Source organism: Corvus kubaryi, unplaced genomic scaffold (genome assembly GCF_017639235.1).
Source record: "Corvus kubaryi isolate FWS band 111438036 unplaced genomic scaffold, C.kubaryi_AGA036_p1.0 37394, whole genome shotgun sequence".
Taxonomy (NCBI): domain Eukaryota; kingdom Metazoa; phylum Chordata; class Aves; order Passeriformes; family Corvidae; genus Corvus; species Corvus kubaryi.
This window is the reverse complement of record NW_024581133.1, coordinates 1195627-1209698: the sequence shown is the minus strand read 5'-3', so window position 1 is coordinate 1209698 and position 14072 is coordinate 1195627. Positions and strand designations below refer to the sequence as shown.

At 43.8% G+C, this 14072-nt stretch overlaps 1 protein-coding gene across 1 annotated transcript in view; it reads right to left on the bottom strand.

The window, feature by feature from the left end:
* Positions 1-4138: 4138 nt before the first annotated feature.
* TMOD2 (tropomodulin 2) overlaps positions 4139-14072 on the bottom strand; it is a 28727-nt gene continuing 18793 nt past the window's right edge. The window contains exons 6-10 of the mRNA XM_042039613.1: positions 11285-11415; positions 10589-10696; positions 10174-10317; positions 9705-9849; positions 4139-7585 (exon numbers count right to left, since the gene is read on the bottom strand). Of these exons, the coding sequence (XP_041895547.1) occupies positions 7551-7585; positions 9705-9849; positions 10174-10317; positions 10589-10696; positions 11285-11415 (563 nt within the window). The 3' untranslated portion in view covers positions 4139-7550. The remainder of the gene's footprint in view (positions 7586-9704; positions 9850-10173; positions 10318-10588; positions 10697-11284; positions 11416-14072) is intronic.

Sequence of the window (14072 nt, the reverse complement as noted above, 5' to 3'; positions counted from 1 at the left end):
CTCTGAGCTGATTCTCTCCACCCATCTGAGCTGATGGAGACATCAGGCTTTTCACTTCATCTGTAGCAGGTGGCTTTTACCTTCAGCACATGAAAATATTTGCACATGTCACACCTAATTCACTCCTGCCATTGCATCACTTACTCTCTGGAGCACAGTTCTTATGTCAACATTTTGTTTTATTCTATATAATGCAAGTATTTGACCTGATTAACTCATAGGCTGGGTACTGGCATGCAGTTTAAGGATGTCAGATACACAAGAGGCCAGGCTAGGTGGCCCCATAGTCCCTCTCATGGAAAAATGAGACCCAATGGAATCCTTACAAAGCACCAAGCAGTTTCAAAGCAGCAGGTGCTGACAGCAACTCATGGGCAAAGCGGTGAGCTGTTCCACCAGGTGATTTAAGGACCTACCTGGCCTTTGACTTACGTGACAAAGTGAGTGGCTGTGAGTGGCACAGCTGGGTGCTGCAATGGCTGCGTGCACCAGTGGACAGACAGTAAGCAAAACCTTGTGCAGGGCTCCTCCTGAGCGCCCAGATCTCCTTGGACATTCTTGCAGTGATTCATTCTGACTCCAAGCTATCCAGACAGCCCAGTGAGTCCTTCACAGGAGCAGCCTGAGGTGCCTCAGCCAGTGTCTCTGGAGATGGCTGCCCTTCCAGAGCTGGCTGTGTGCAGGCTGGAGTCCCTGCTGACTTCTCAGCATCCAGGATCATGCTGCTTCTCCTTGGAAACAGTGGTTTCCATTGTGCAAATATTAAAAGGAACTTGTTATGACTTGTTCATTTAATTATGGAGTCAGCTTGAAAGCTTCAAAAGAGTGAAGGGAAATAATATTTTAATTGGATTTTCTCATTGGCACAGAAATAGAATAGGAAATATCTAGAAAATATTAAGTTCAGCTGTCTCATTTTAATGAAAAATGTATATGAAATGAAAGCAAATGCATTTTATTTAAATGTCATCACATGTCTTTGTTTAAACCTTCCGTCTTTCTCATCATGGAAATGATCTTTCAAGCCCTATGAATCTCTACTGCTGGAAGGGACCCCAGCTCTTGGCAGGTGGCATAACCACTTATGTTCCTGCTGGCTGGGTTTGTCACAGCTGCTGAGCGCTTCTGTCCGCTCCTGACAATCAAACTTCCATTTCCCTTCTGTCAGGCACTCCACTTTTTTCCACAAATGGATATCAGATCAATACTCTGCAGAAAAGGAGGGCAACTTAAACGTGAGGTAACCAGGTCCAGCTGCAGTAAAAGTGCTCTTGACTTTATTCCAGGCTCAGAAGAGATGCCATGAACTTCCTTGTGGTACATTTCAGATGTCCCTGTAGTTCACCTGGATCAACCAGCACATTTGGAGTGTGAAGGCAGAGAGAGCTTTAATCAGCAGCCACAGAGCAATTGGTTCTGCAGAACAAAATTTTAAGGAGACTCTTTTGAGGGTTTATTCTTATTTTCAAGTGAGTTGACAAATTTAATGACTTCTTTTTTTTTCTTTTTCTTCCTTTTTCCCCCTCCCAAGCAGCCTGCATGGGAGGAAAAGCATGCAGGAAAGAGCACAGGGATGGAATAGAGTGACTGTGCTGCCTGGTGCTGCCCACCAGCCACAGGGTGGGGGGAGCCTCTGTTTTTCCTGCTCCTGAATGCAGTGTCCTGTGAGCTGTTATAACACGAAAACCCATTAGATCTCTAAGCAATCTGGTTAATGAGGGTGATGAATACCAGCGTGTGCAGGGTGCCAGCATTGCTGAGTACAAACTAACCATGAATGCCAGTGCCCCAGTTCACCAGACATTGTACACTGTCACCTCTTTCTCCACCATCATCATCTGAAAGCTTTTAAAGCCCATTTAGATGAATGATGAGTATACCACCTTTTCATGGACAAGTGGCAGAATTAATGCAAGATTCCCAGGCCTGGGGAATTCTTCAGTGTTCGCCAACACAGATTGAGGTCTAAGCAGCTTTTAGGTGACATGCATCTTTGGTGACAGCTGTGAAATAAACAATTCTGTTACTTCCAGATTCTCTTCAATTTACTACCAATGCAGTCATTATCAACAAAGATTGAGTGTGAAACAATACATGCAATTGCTTTCTCTGTCTTGTTTTCTCCTCCCTTGCTCATTGAATGGGTCTACCTAATGTCAGACTCCATAAAGTCAGGCAGCTGGCTGTAAGAAGCGAACAGACCCTCATTAAGGGAGGCCCCTTGTGCTGCTTTTGTTTGTGCTCATCTGCTTTATGGGAATGGACAAGAAAAGCATGAATATTTAAAGCACTTTGCTGTGGCTGGGAACCAGCTGAACACAATTCTGCTGGTGTTCTGCCCCTCTGCCACTTCCTCCAAAAGGGAGCCTTAAAGGCCATTGACCACTCTGCTCCATTCAGAGAGAAGTACATTTGCTATGGCTGAAACAGCTTGTTGGGTTTAATGTGCAAATGCTGTCCTCTATCAAAATATCCAAAAAGTTGATTTGAGAACTGCATGGTTTCATGGTTCCTGTCCAACAGCCTCATCCCCAGCAGAGCACTTGCCCTGAGATTCCTCTCTGTGCTCTCCTTGAGCTGCATTTGGGTGCCAGCCTGCTGCAGGTTTGGCAGCAGCTTGTGCTGGGCAGAGCGCAGAGCTCCTGGCTGTGGCTGGAGAAACACAGCAGCCAACAGATCAGAGCTACTGCAGTAGGGCACAAGATTTAGTCAGCTTGCACCCCGTTCTGTGATGTTGCATTAAAACTCCCCAGAGTCTCTGTTTCATTAAAAATTGAGATTTTACTTTTGGGTAGATGCATCAAAAGAACACCAGCAAGGGACCTTCTGCATGGCAGCAGCAGGGGATGGGTGGGCAGCGGGAAATGCAGCTTCCTGCAGTTCAGGCTGTCACTCCATATCATATTCATGGGGAAAATGACCTGGCATTCCTTGCAGAGTATGAAGCACTGGGGTTTGCACTGTTGTTGCTCAGGCTTGGGAGAGTATTGAGCTGATTGGAATAAGAAAGGTATAAACATTCATGCTCAGAGACTAAGAACAGTATCAAGTCTCTCTTTGTAAAGTCATTATTTTTCAACTGTATGTGAAATGAAAAATGAGTGCAAGGGAAGAAGCTGATTGCTAAAATAAAGGTGCAGAGTGATAAGGTGGGATACAGTATCTGTGTTCTTTGGCATAAATTGCCTTTATATTCAAATTCCCAAGGGAATTGAACACAACTCCTGTAATGAAAGGGATGCAGGGCCAAAATTGGTCTTTTTGTAAAAGTCATGAATTATGTAGAAATAAAACCCTATCTTGGAGATAGGAAATGGAGTGCATGACCTCATGAGCTTCTCTGCAGCTGTATTCTCTGATTCCCTTATGACTGAGGATCTGGGAATTGTGCTGCATAGTTCCCATGGGCACTCCTCTGATTTACGCTCTGCAAATCCCAGCAGAACCTCATACTGGGACACAGATACCTCCTCTTCTTTCAATATGAGATTTCCTCATTTCCTTGAAGAGTCTTGTCCACTTCTTTACATTGAGGAGAGGAAAAGAGAAAGACACTGTGAGATTTCACAGTTAAAGTACTGACATAAGTAAAGGCAGTCCTAAAACAGGTAGAGAAGATGTTTTGTTTGTGGGTTAACTGTGAACTTCCCTGGGATTGTGGAGAGCAAATGGTCTGTGGGGAGATGTTCTGACATCTCCTTTTCAATTGTCCTTATGCACTGTGCAGTTATGTGTACTTGGCAGTTCTTTCATCATGCAGCACAGGTTCTAAGGACCACATTAACCATGTCATTAGCTCAGTGCATGCCTTTAGGCACTCTACAATGCACTTGAGCCCCTTGAACCTTAGAGCTGTGTATAATGTGGAAGAAATTGGTGTGTCTTGGTGTCAAGTTCTAAGGAGGCACCATATGGAAATTGCTGAGACACTGTGTGGAGAACAGAGGGCAGGAAATACACTGAGACACTGTGTGGAGAACAGAGGGCAGGAAATACATGTGTCTCCACCTGAGAAGGTGAAATCCAGGACAGTGAAAGCTGCGAGAGCCACAGTGGAGAAAGCTGTTTAATCTGATGTCAGAGCACCAAGGGGAGCTTGATTCAAAGCACAAACCCATGAAAAATTGCAAAACCCAAATCCTTTGTGAAGGTTTATTTAGAAAAACCACAATGCTGGGGAGTCACTGTTACATAGCGTGGTAATTCTCTTCCTCTTGAGTAATATGCACCACAGTGTGCGCATGCAATTCCTTTGCTGCAGAGATAACATCGTCCTTTACACATGTACACATATGGTCCTCAGCACACGCTACACTTCACACGGGGGTTAGGACACGCACAAAGCTGAGCTTTCCCATGAAAAAACTCTATAAAAAATACAAACCAAACTGAAGCAGTCAACACGAGAAGCAATGTGCAAAAATAGACAAAGTTACTCCTGAATGTTTGCTTAAGAAAAAAGGACTCTTCTGTCCCTGTTCCCCATTCAGCACTGACAATGGCAGATGTTGTCTGAAAGTAGGATATGAAAGCTAGTCACACCCTGCCCTCCTTCATGTTAGTTGCAGAGATTTTTAACCAGCTAAATAATCCTGTATTAGTATGAAAATCTGCCTTCAAGCATCACCATTGTGTGCTGTTGTTGCATCCAAGAGACCTTTATATTGTTGCAATGTCTGACCTGTGATACTGAAGGCTGGTGACAACCAAGGCCTTGTGTGGAGCACACAGAAGAGGGAGGACAGACATCCCTGGTCACTGGTCCCCCTGCAGGGGCTGGCAGCAGCTGCCTGGAGAAAACGCCAGGGACTGGGAGCTCTCCTCCCCGGGCTGGAAGGAGCCAGACTCCCAGGTCCTGGCCATGGGGTGCACGGCTCCAGCCCTCTCTGCTCGCACGCTGGGGCTGGTGCTTGAGATGATCCCTCACCGTGGCTGTGCAAAGGGCATGGCAGATGGAGGGGTGGAGAGCCCACAGGGCTTTCCCCAGCCAGGTGCCTCGGTCCATGGTGCAAACTGGGGCTGCAAAACCGGGATGGAGCCACCTGACTGTGTAACCACGTGTGTGGCTCTGAGCAAAGCTACACAGGACATGCTGCAGACACCATGAAGCAGTCACACCAACCCATCCTTGTGAAACTGCTGCATGCAAATACCAACACTGTCAATGGCAATTAAGATTAGAAATGGATTGCACTTGTTTCCCTTAAACACAGATACGTACCGCTCTTTAAAAAAAAAAAATTAAAAAAAATCTTCACAGAATTGATTAATAATTGGGATTCCCTTGGTTGGATCAAAGGAAAAGAACAAGAAATTAGGGGCAGTGTGATTCCTATCACTGGAGGTTATCAGTAACATAATCTTTAGGCTTTGTGGATGAGGATTCTTCCCACTCATGAAACTTCATGGTGCAAAGCCCAGTATTCCCCTGGTAATCCAAATGTTTTTTAAGGATTCTATTTAGGCCCATGCAGAGTTATGACTGTATTACAGGACTTGTAATTTTTTTTTATGGGATATCAAAGTTTTTCACAGAAAATCCTGCATGGATCTAAGGAAACCCTTAGCAAGACTCCCCTGTGTGTTATGTTTCTTACTTACAAAGCAAAGGTTTCAGTTTATTCTTAGGAAGGGAAGAAGTGGAAATTGTAGAGACTGGGAGCTCTCAGGGAAGTAAACTGTGGCTACTGCACTTTATATCCCAGCTCAGCAGACCACTTTAGCCAAATGTTTTAAGTGGGATTTCAGTGAGTGTTACTCACGTTGGCCCCCACTACAAAGACCAGTACCCAACAGGAAGATCGTTTCCTTGGACCGACTCATTTCCATTATAAAAGGCACAGAGGGAGGGTTCATCCTGTTATCTTGCACCCCAGCCAGATGAAAACATCACTCAGGGAAGTGTGCCCAGCATCTGCCGACTGCTCTGGGGCTCCCCAGGCCTCTGATCCCCGGATGCCCAGCTGCACAGTGACCCACAGCAGTCCCTGCTGGCTCAGGGGTATCCTGCAGTGACTGTGGTGCCCAGCACTGCCCTGAGGAAGCAGTGCTGCCTCCCTGCTCTCAGAGGAGAGGCCAGTGTGCCCCAGGAGCATTTCTGCAGCTTTCTGAAAGCTTGGGGTGTGTGACACACCTGCACACCTGCCCTGAGTGTCCCTTGGCTCTTACAGCATGTGCACGTGCAACCAAAATGAACCTCTGGCTGTTAGTCAACTGTTGGCAGTGATACACCTGTGGTAGAGAGTAGTTTTAGACTGTAAAATACACAAAATGAAACATCAGACTGAATTCTTACTAAAATTTTGACTCTGTTGAGCACTGGGGTTAGCTGCTGCTTCATGAGTGTTTTCCACTGCGTTAAGATTATGTCCAGCATCTAAGTTAAGGCCATGATTTAGCAAAGCATTTGTGCATGTGCTTAAATCTGCCCTTATTCAGATAAACACTGGCACGAATACCCACGTGCCTTGTGATACAGGGACAAACCTCAACTGCAGCATATAAATGTCAGTTATGTAGCTGTCAAAACTACCCCTTTAATGTCTTTTCCTGGTAGCACAGTGGCTCTCCTGGATTAATTATTTAATTAGTCTTCATCTAAAAGGTCCTGAGAACAGTCCTATAATGCTAATAAATGTACATAAATACCAGAACTAAAAAAACCTCATGGCTCAAAGCAAAACAAATATTACTCAGAATACTTGTTTAGGTTAAGATTAATAGCTGTAAACTGTGCATTCTAGTAGCAAACAAAAACTTGTTGGCCTAGAAAAAAACCCAAAACATTCAACGTCTATAGGATTGGCAGCACTAACATTACTTTAGAATGTGGAGTAAGGATAAAAAACATCAGTGTAACATTACAAAATGATCCACCTAAGCTAAGCTTATGTAAACAAGTACGCTTTGACAATGTTTATACGTCTAGGCGTGATCCTGCACTGGGAGCTGGGCGGGTGGAGACCCAACAAGGGGGACGGGTGCTGTTCCAAGCTGGTTCCAGCTGCCCAGATCCCACTGCAGGGGAGAGGCTCAAGGGTGTGAACCTGCAAACCTGTACTGGCATCACTAGTTCTACTCCTGGGAGCAGCCCATTGCAGGATTCAGTTCAGCAGGACTATACACATAAGTAAGGATTATTCACAAACATAAGGCATTGCAGAACTTGGCCCTAAAATTTCTATTTTCAGCAGAGAATCCCTTATCCATACACAAGGTCATACTTTAACATATCAAAAAGTGTCTAAAATAAAGGTCAGAGTCACTATATGTTATGCTCAGTAACACAGTTAAGATGCTGCATATTGGCTTCAGATATTGCAAACCACTTTCTTCATTAAAATCAAACCAACTATGAACCTGTCTCATAGGAATTACATTAACCGTGAAAATTGAAAATGAACAGGCTCTGTTTTCAAGGTTAAAAGGAGACATTAACAGAAATCAGCAACTCCCACTGTAATTCAGTGCCTTCCCTTCTGAGCAGTGAGCACTCTGAGACTGCAGCTGGTGGTGGCCTCCAGTCCTGCCTCGTGTCCTCGATGCTGTGGCTACTGGCGCTCCCCTTCCACCCGCTTCTTGCGAACTGCAAAGCAAGGAGAGAGAGTCATTACTGCCTTCCCGAGAGCACCAGGACTCTTCTCACAGACACTGCCCCTTCCCAGAAACATGAAGCCAGCACAGGAGGAAGGACCTTCTGAGACATGCTCAGAAGAATTATGCCCACAAATACCATAATTAATAGATCATAATGCCCAACAAAACAATTGTACCTAAACTGCAGTTTTCTGTATCACAGACTGTAGAATTGCACCAAGTGTTCATAGCAATATATTTTTCACAAAAATCAGATTCTGAGCTAAAGGTTTTAGATGATAAAAAAATCACCATTTCCTGCACTTCCTTCCAGTGATTCCATTTAGATTTTTATTACAGTTTTATTGTTCTTTTAAAAGCCACTGTGTTCCAGCTAAATTGATACTGGTCTGCTCTAGTCTGCATGGCAGTGCTCTGGATTATTTAAGCTTTAGACATCAAAAATTAATAACTTCTGTAATTGCACAGTGTATACTATGGGTAAGCAATAATCATATTCTTTTAGAAAATAATTTGAAGTACTCTCAAGTACCGATATCAGGGAATATTGGCAACAAGGAAAATACCATATTGGACCTTTGGTTACCTGTTTAAACTTCACACGTACTGACTGCATCAACCATCTGATAGTAAGTTAATTAACTCTGGTTTCTCACTGGAAACCACGTACATGGAAGTTGCCATTTAGCAAAGCAGAGTGGTAAATGTTGCGTTATGGGCAAGATTATTTTGACAAGCAGTCCCATGTGAATTTTTACAGCACTTAAAATACATTATACCTGGTATAGAGCAGGTTTAGTTGGGCAGCATTTGCTACTCCACATTCTAATAAAATGCACTGAGTCTTTTCTGACCTGGCCAGGTAAGATTTGTGAGGTTCTCCTGTCTGTGTGATAAAAAAGTTAGTGTTATGTCAAAGTGTCATGTCCTGTTTCTGATACTGAATGGCTGAAGTACAGAACAAAGCAGTAGAACTGGATGAATGAATGCTTTACACCACAGAAAATCAATAACAACAATATATTGCTAAACATCCCATTACTTTACTGAGAGGAGGTTTTTTTTCATCGTGCCTTTTTGGCAAACAGACTGCATTATTCCAAAGCCTGCAGTGTAACATCAGTCATTTGTGTCTGCTTTCAGTGTTTTGTTCCTTCATTTATTTTATTTTATCGAATTCCTTTAGGAATTCTGTCCTACAAAATTGTGAACAAAACCATACAACACAAACACAGGAAAATGAAGATTAGTACATTAGTCTAATGGCAACTGGCAAAATAATGGGGAAAAAGGGGTTTTCTCTCTTTGTAGATAGGATGTTTCAAATACCATTCTGGGACACTGATAGTTTCAGAAAAAATGGTATATAGTTGGAACGCTTAGGTACTGCTAAAAATTAAAATTTCAAAACCCCAAAAGCATGTGTGAAAGAAAAAGGCTTTAGCTCAGTTTTTATCTTAGCTCCCACAGAGAGAAGCCCAAGCTGAAACCTGCAAAGACATCGTGGTTTGATACCCCACTCTGAAGCAGAACTCATTGAAAACAGAAAGTTTAATTATTTTCTTCCCCTTCTCACTCTAAACTTCTCTTGCCCAGTGACCTCCTTCGTATTCTGTGTACTGAGCACACAGGGCAGAGCGTGTCACGCTCAGGGGACTTGCAGAGCTTTGCTGTCTTTGCCTGTACTTGGTCACACAGGCAGGAGGGTCTGGTTTGCTCCCTTGGCTGGGCAGGCCTGGTCCATCATGGCCTGGACAACAAACTCAGGACTTCTCTGTCCTCTGAAAAAACAGGATGGGTTTGACTCCTCGTTTACTGTCCAGAACAGCTGATAGAGCAGTGAGAAATCCAAGACACTCCAGGGAAAAGGCTGAAATAACTCCCATTCCCAGAAGGAGCAGGAGTAGAATAGTGGCTCCTAATCACAGTAAGATCTTTGTTGTTGTCTCCCCTAGAGCCCGAGGAGCTTTGCCTCTCCCCTCACACAGAGCAGCTGGAATGCTGTAGTCAAGATTCAGTCAGAATGTACAGACAGGAGGAGTTGTGCCCGGGAAGGTCAGGGCTTGGCTCACACCAATAAATGATGAGTAAATGTAGTGGTATCTTACCCAGATCGTTGTTTTTAGTGATAGCTGCTGCTACCCTGGTTCTTGGACCTTGTTTTGTGAACTGGTATCCAAACTTGAGAATCCTGGAGTTCTCCTCCAGCATCTTGGCAATCTCCATCTCTACAGCTGTCCCAAGCTGCTGCCTCTGTTGGCGATGTAGTGAAGTGTCCCCAAAAGAAAAAGAAACATTTGTTCTCACATGAGAGAGAAGTCAGTGGTTGTATTTAAGTACTGGGCTGCAAACTACAAAGGGAATCCCTGAAGATTCTGTCCCTGGGTTTTGTACTTGGCTTTGACTTGTTTTATTGAGAAGTTTTCCACTCTTTGGTTCCACTGACTTGGGACATGAGCTACAGAATGACAGAGCCACAGAGGCTGCCTTGACTCTGCCAGAGTTCCCTAGCAGAACCCTCTGGGAATCTATATGGAAGGGAAACAAAAGTGGACTTCCCCAATGGTCTCTCTTTACCTGGTTGTCAATTTTAATCTCTGTTAGGGATTCATTCTTTTTCAGTGCATCAATCAGTGCCAAAATCCCTGTCCCAGTGATGAAGTTGGATTCTACATTCAGACTCTTCAGTGTTTTGTTCACTTTCAACATATCTGCAAATGCCTGAACAGTCAAAAAGAAGGAACATGAATTGTGGAAGTTTCAGGGAACAATAGAGAATCTGCAAAATATAGCTTAGTACCAACAAGAAAAAAAGCCACAACTATGCTTAGAAGAACATAGAGGTAGATCAGAAGAGATTATATTTCTACTTTGTATAGCTGCAGGGAATTCCTGCAAGAGAAAATAAAGAATGTATTCTAAAGCAGACATGGACCTACTTAAAGTCTGTTGTGTTGTTTTGGGTTTTTTTCCCAGTAATGTTAAAACTTACAATAGCTACAGGGTCATTGCTTCGAGTAGCTGCAAGGCTGAATGTCTTCACATGTGTGTTGGTTTCCAGAGCTTTAGCAAATTCTTTCAGTGTTGGAATAGGAATATTCTACAGTAAGAAGACAAATCCAGTAATTAGGAAAGCCAGTCACACTGCTGATTTTAATTATTATCAAACTGATGGAATAGCAACCACAGTCTATGCAAGTTAAACATCCCTGATGCTTTTAGGAGTGCGTCAGCATGGACAGAGCACCCTGTGGGTACAGTGGTCCCCAGAGGCTCGTGGGGCCTGTGCCAGGCTGCCATGTCAGCGCTGCCCAGAACTGGGCCAGGCCAAGCCCAGCACGTGGCCATCACTGAGCTATTTTCCTATTCTGCTGCCAGCTGTTCAGTCTCCACGAGGGCTAATTGAATTTGGCCAGTGATGATTACACAGTACCCATGAGATATCTTCCTTTACCATCTGCTGAAGAAAGGCAGCCAAAGGGAGTCACCCCTTGGGCTGTTAATTGGAATTTAATTCAGTATCAGGAATTGATGACCTTGGAGCCTTGAGCTTTCCCCATCCCTTCCCTGAGTGTCCTGCTTTTTCTGAACAGTAAAGAGAGACAAAATTTGAAGATAAAAGGCACAGGCTTTGGAAAGACTTGAATAAATCCTCCTATGATGACATAAACGAAACCACAGCACCTACCTTTATGTTGTTGAGATTAATTTCTGTGAGACTAGGATCATTTGCTTTTATCCTTTGTAAACTTGCTTCCACATTGGTTGGATTAGGTGGCTCCTCAAAGATGGGCTTGACCTTTTCACCTTTCACCACATCTGCAACACAAGATCTCACGCAATGTCAACCGAGGAACAGGCATCATCATCACTCTGGCTGTTCAACTCCCATTTAGGTTTGTACTGCAGCAGTCCAGGAAGGGTTTATGAGAACCACAAAACCTGCAAGCAGGAGTATTATCCCCATTATCCCTGCCATACCCTTTGCACGTACTGTGCACCCAGAGCTGTCACTGGAGGCTGTGGTCACGGAGGCTGGGCAGCATCGTCACGGGCAAATTCCTCCTTTATATACAAAATCCCTGGAGCCAAAGCCAAATTTGAGCCAAAGCAGCTTTGAAGACTATTGTTTGGGATGTGATATACTGCAAGGGCTGCTTTGTACTGTGTCTAATATCTGTAAAGAAAGGTGTGCTCAGAACTTGCCCGTTACATTCGTAAGAAAATGTCCCTGCACCTTTGAATAGACTGTGCCACGTAAAGCAACACGAGAGGAGGCCCCTCAGTTTCCTCCTCTCAGCTGATACTATCAGCCCTACTATAAATTCAATTTGCTCTTGTAAAATTGCAACATCTGCACTTTCTAAATAATAAAACTATCAAAGCATGAAAAATAAGTCTGTCTGCCAGCACCAAGATTTATGAAATCTTTGAGTAGTCATGTTCCAAAGAACTATGGTATTTAGTGCTGGAAGCTATGAGCTATAAATATTCTCAGACATGCATAAAAATCATAGCTTAGAACACAATTAGTACTTCTAATTCCCATGCATATAGTTGTGGAGATTAATTTATTAACCCTGACCACCCAAGCCACTAGAGGCAAGAAAGGAATATGCTGCTGACCACAAGTATGTTTAAATGTTTTTATTTTATGCTGCGGACAGGGAGAGATTTTGAAGACTTGTGCTCAAGTCTCAGTGTAGCACACATTGCTGTTCATTGCAAAGAGTAAAAGTTCATGCCATGTCATGGGCCAAAAGAAAGCCACATCTTTTTTTAGAACTCATAGTAGAGATGGTCATACACAAACCTTGAGCTAGCTTTCACTCCGCTCTCTTTGATGCCAAACTTTTTTTTTACTAATTCCCTGAGAGACCTCACATATACCTGAATAACACTTCAGCCTTCCTAGGGAGCTGGGAATTGAAAACTACATTTAGAGAATTCACCTTGGATGCGAGGATAGAAAGTAAACAAAAAAAGCAAAGCATTTGTTGCACTTGTGGCAACGCCCGGCCAGACTGGGAGCAGGGAGACACAAGCACCCTGTCCTCAGGTTAGACACCACAGTGTACTCAGCCTACAGTTAGGAGCAGCTTTCATTTTCTACTTCTTCTTGCCTCCCATGAGTTCTTCTTGTTTCTTTAATCATGGTGCTGTTTTGCCACATCGATGAGCAAATTTTTACTGAAGCATTTCACTTGGCTAAGGGAAGATATTGCTTTTGGACCAAAGAACACGGTGATGTGACAGTGATTTTCTGGTTCGTAGGTCTGTGATTGGAGCATAGTTTAGCTGACTCACATAGCTGACTTTTTGACTCAGTACAACAAAAATATTCTGAAATCTATGAGGATTAGTAATGCATGCAGTTGCCTGTTATGAGATAGATGGCAGCTCACACAGGGTCCCACTGGGAAGGCTTGCAGAGCAGCTTAATCCTGAGAAAAATGAAGTGACACGGTGTCCTGTCTACTTTCCCACCTCCCCTTTAGTAATGGAAGATGGAAAGGAAAGCCCTTGGTAAAGACAGACGCTGTTCTCATGGCCTTAGAAGAAGAAAACATTTTTTTAGTGCTGTTTCCCCAGGAAAGGGCATTCCACAGTTTTGTCTTAAAAAGCAAAGTTTAGCCCACTTGATATCCCAGGGCTTGGAGGTGACAAGCTCTGGATCAAGGTTTGGCAGCTCTCAAGAAAAGCTTGGAATTCAGATGCACCCATTTCTCCCTCCATCCAGCCTCCTGTGGGTTGCTGAGCTAAGACCTGATTCACCAAAGGTCCGTTTATTTAGTGCAAACATTTCTGGATTTGTTCCTAGTAACTACAGCTGTTTCTCTTGGGGGATTTCTGGAACAATTCTGTTTCCTGTGTCCCGAGGGAGCCACAGAACAGGCACAGTTTACACACACTGCCACGGGAGCCAGGCAGACGTGGTGGATCAGAGGGAGGAGCTGGGGCAGGAGCACATCCCTGCAGTCTCTGCCTCCCTATGGATGCAGCTTGAGGTGACTCTGGTCACAGATGTGCCTAGGACAGGGATTCTGCCACATTTGAGCCCAGTGGTTACAAGTCATTTTTCAGTTGTGTAAATGTAGGTACTTGGGGCAAGATGGCCTGGCCTGAACTGTGGCCAACTCTTAGCTGCAGCTCACTCTGTTTTCTGCCTGCTGCCTAAACTGAAGTGGAATGGAATTTTGTATGTCTTTGCCTCTTAAATACTCCCACTCTCTCAAGCACCTCTGCAGAGCCAGATACTGCTTTCTAGGAAAACAAATTTCCTTAGGAATGTTCTGTTTGTATACTACTGTTGTCCTTATAGTGAATTTTAAGATTGTTTTTACTTTTAAAAAGCCACCTCTCATGATTAATTAGATCAATCAGTTAGGCCCAGCCACATTACACTAAATTAGACCAACAGAGCTCACCTATAGGTGTAGAAGTGCCAAAAGATGACATGCAGCCCACAAGAGAAA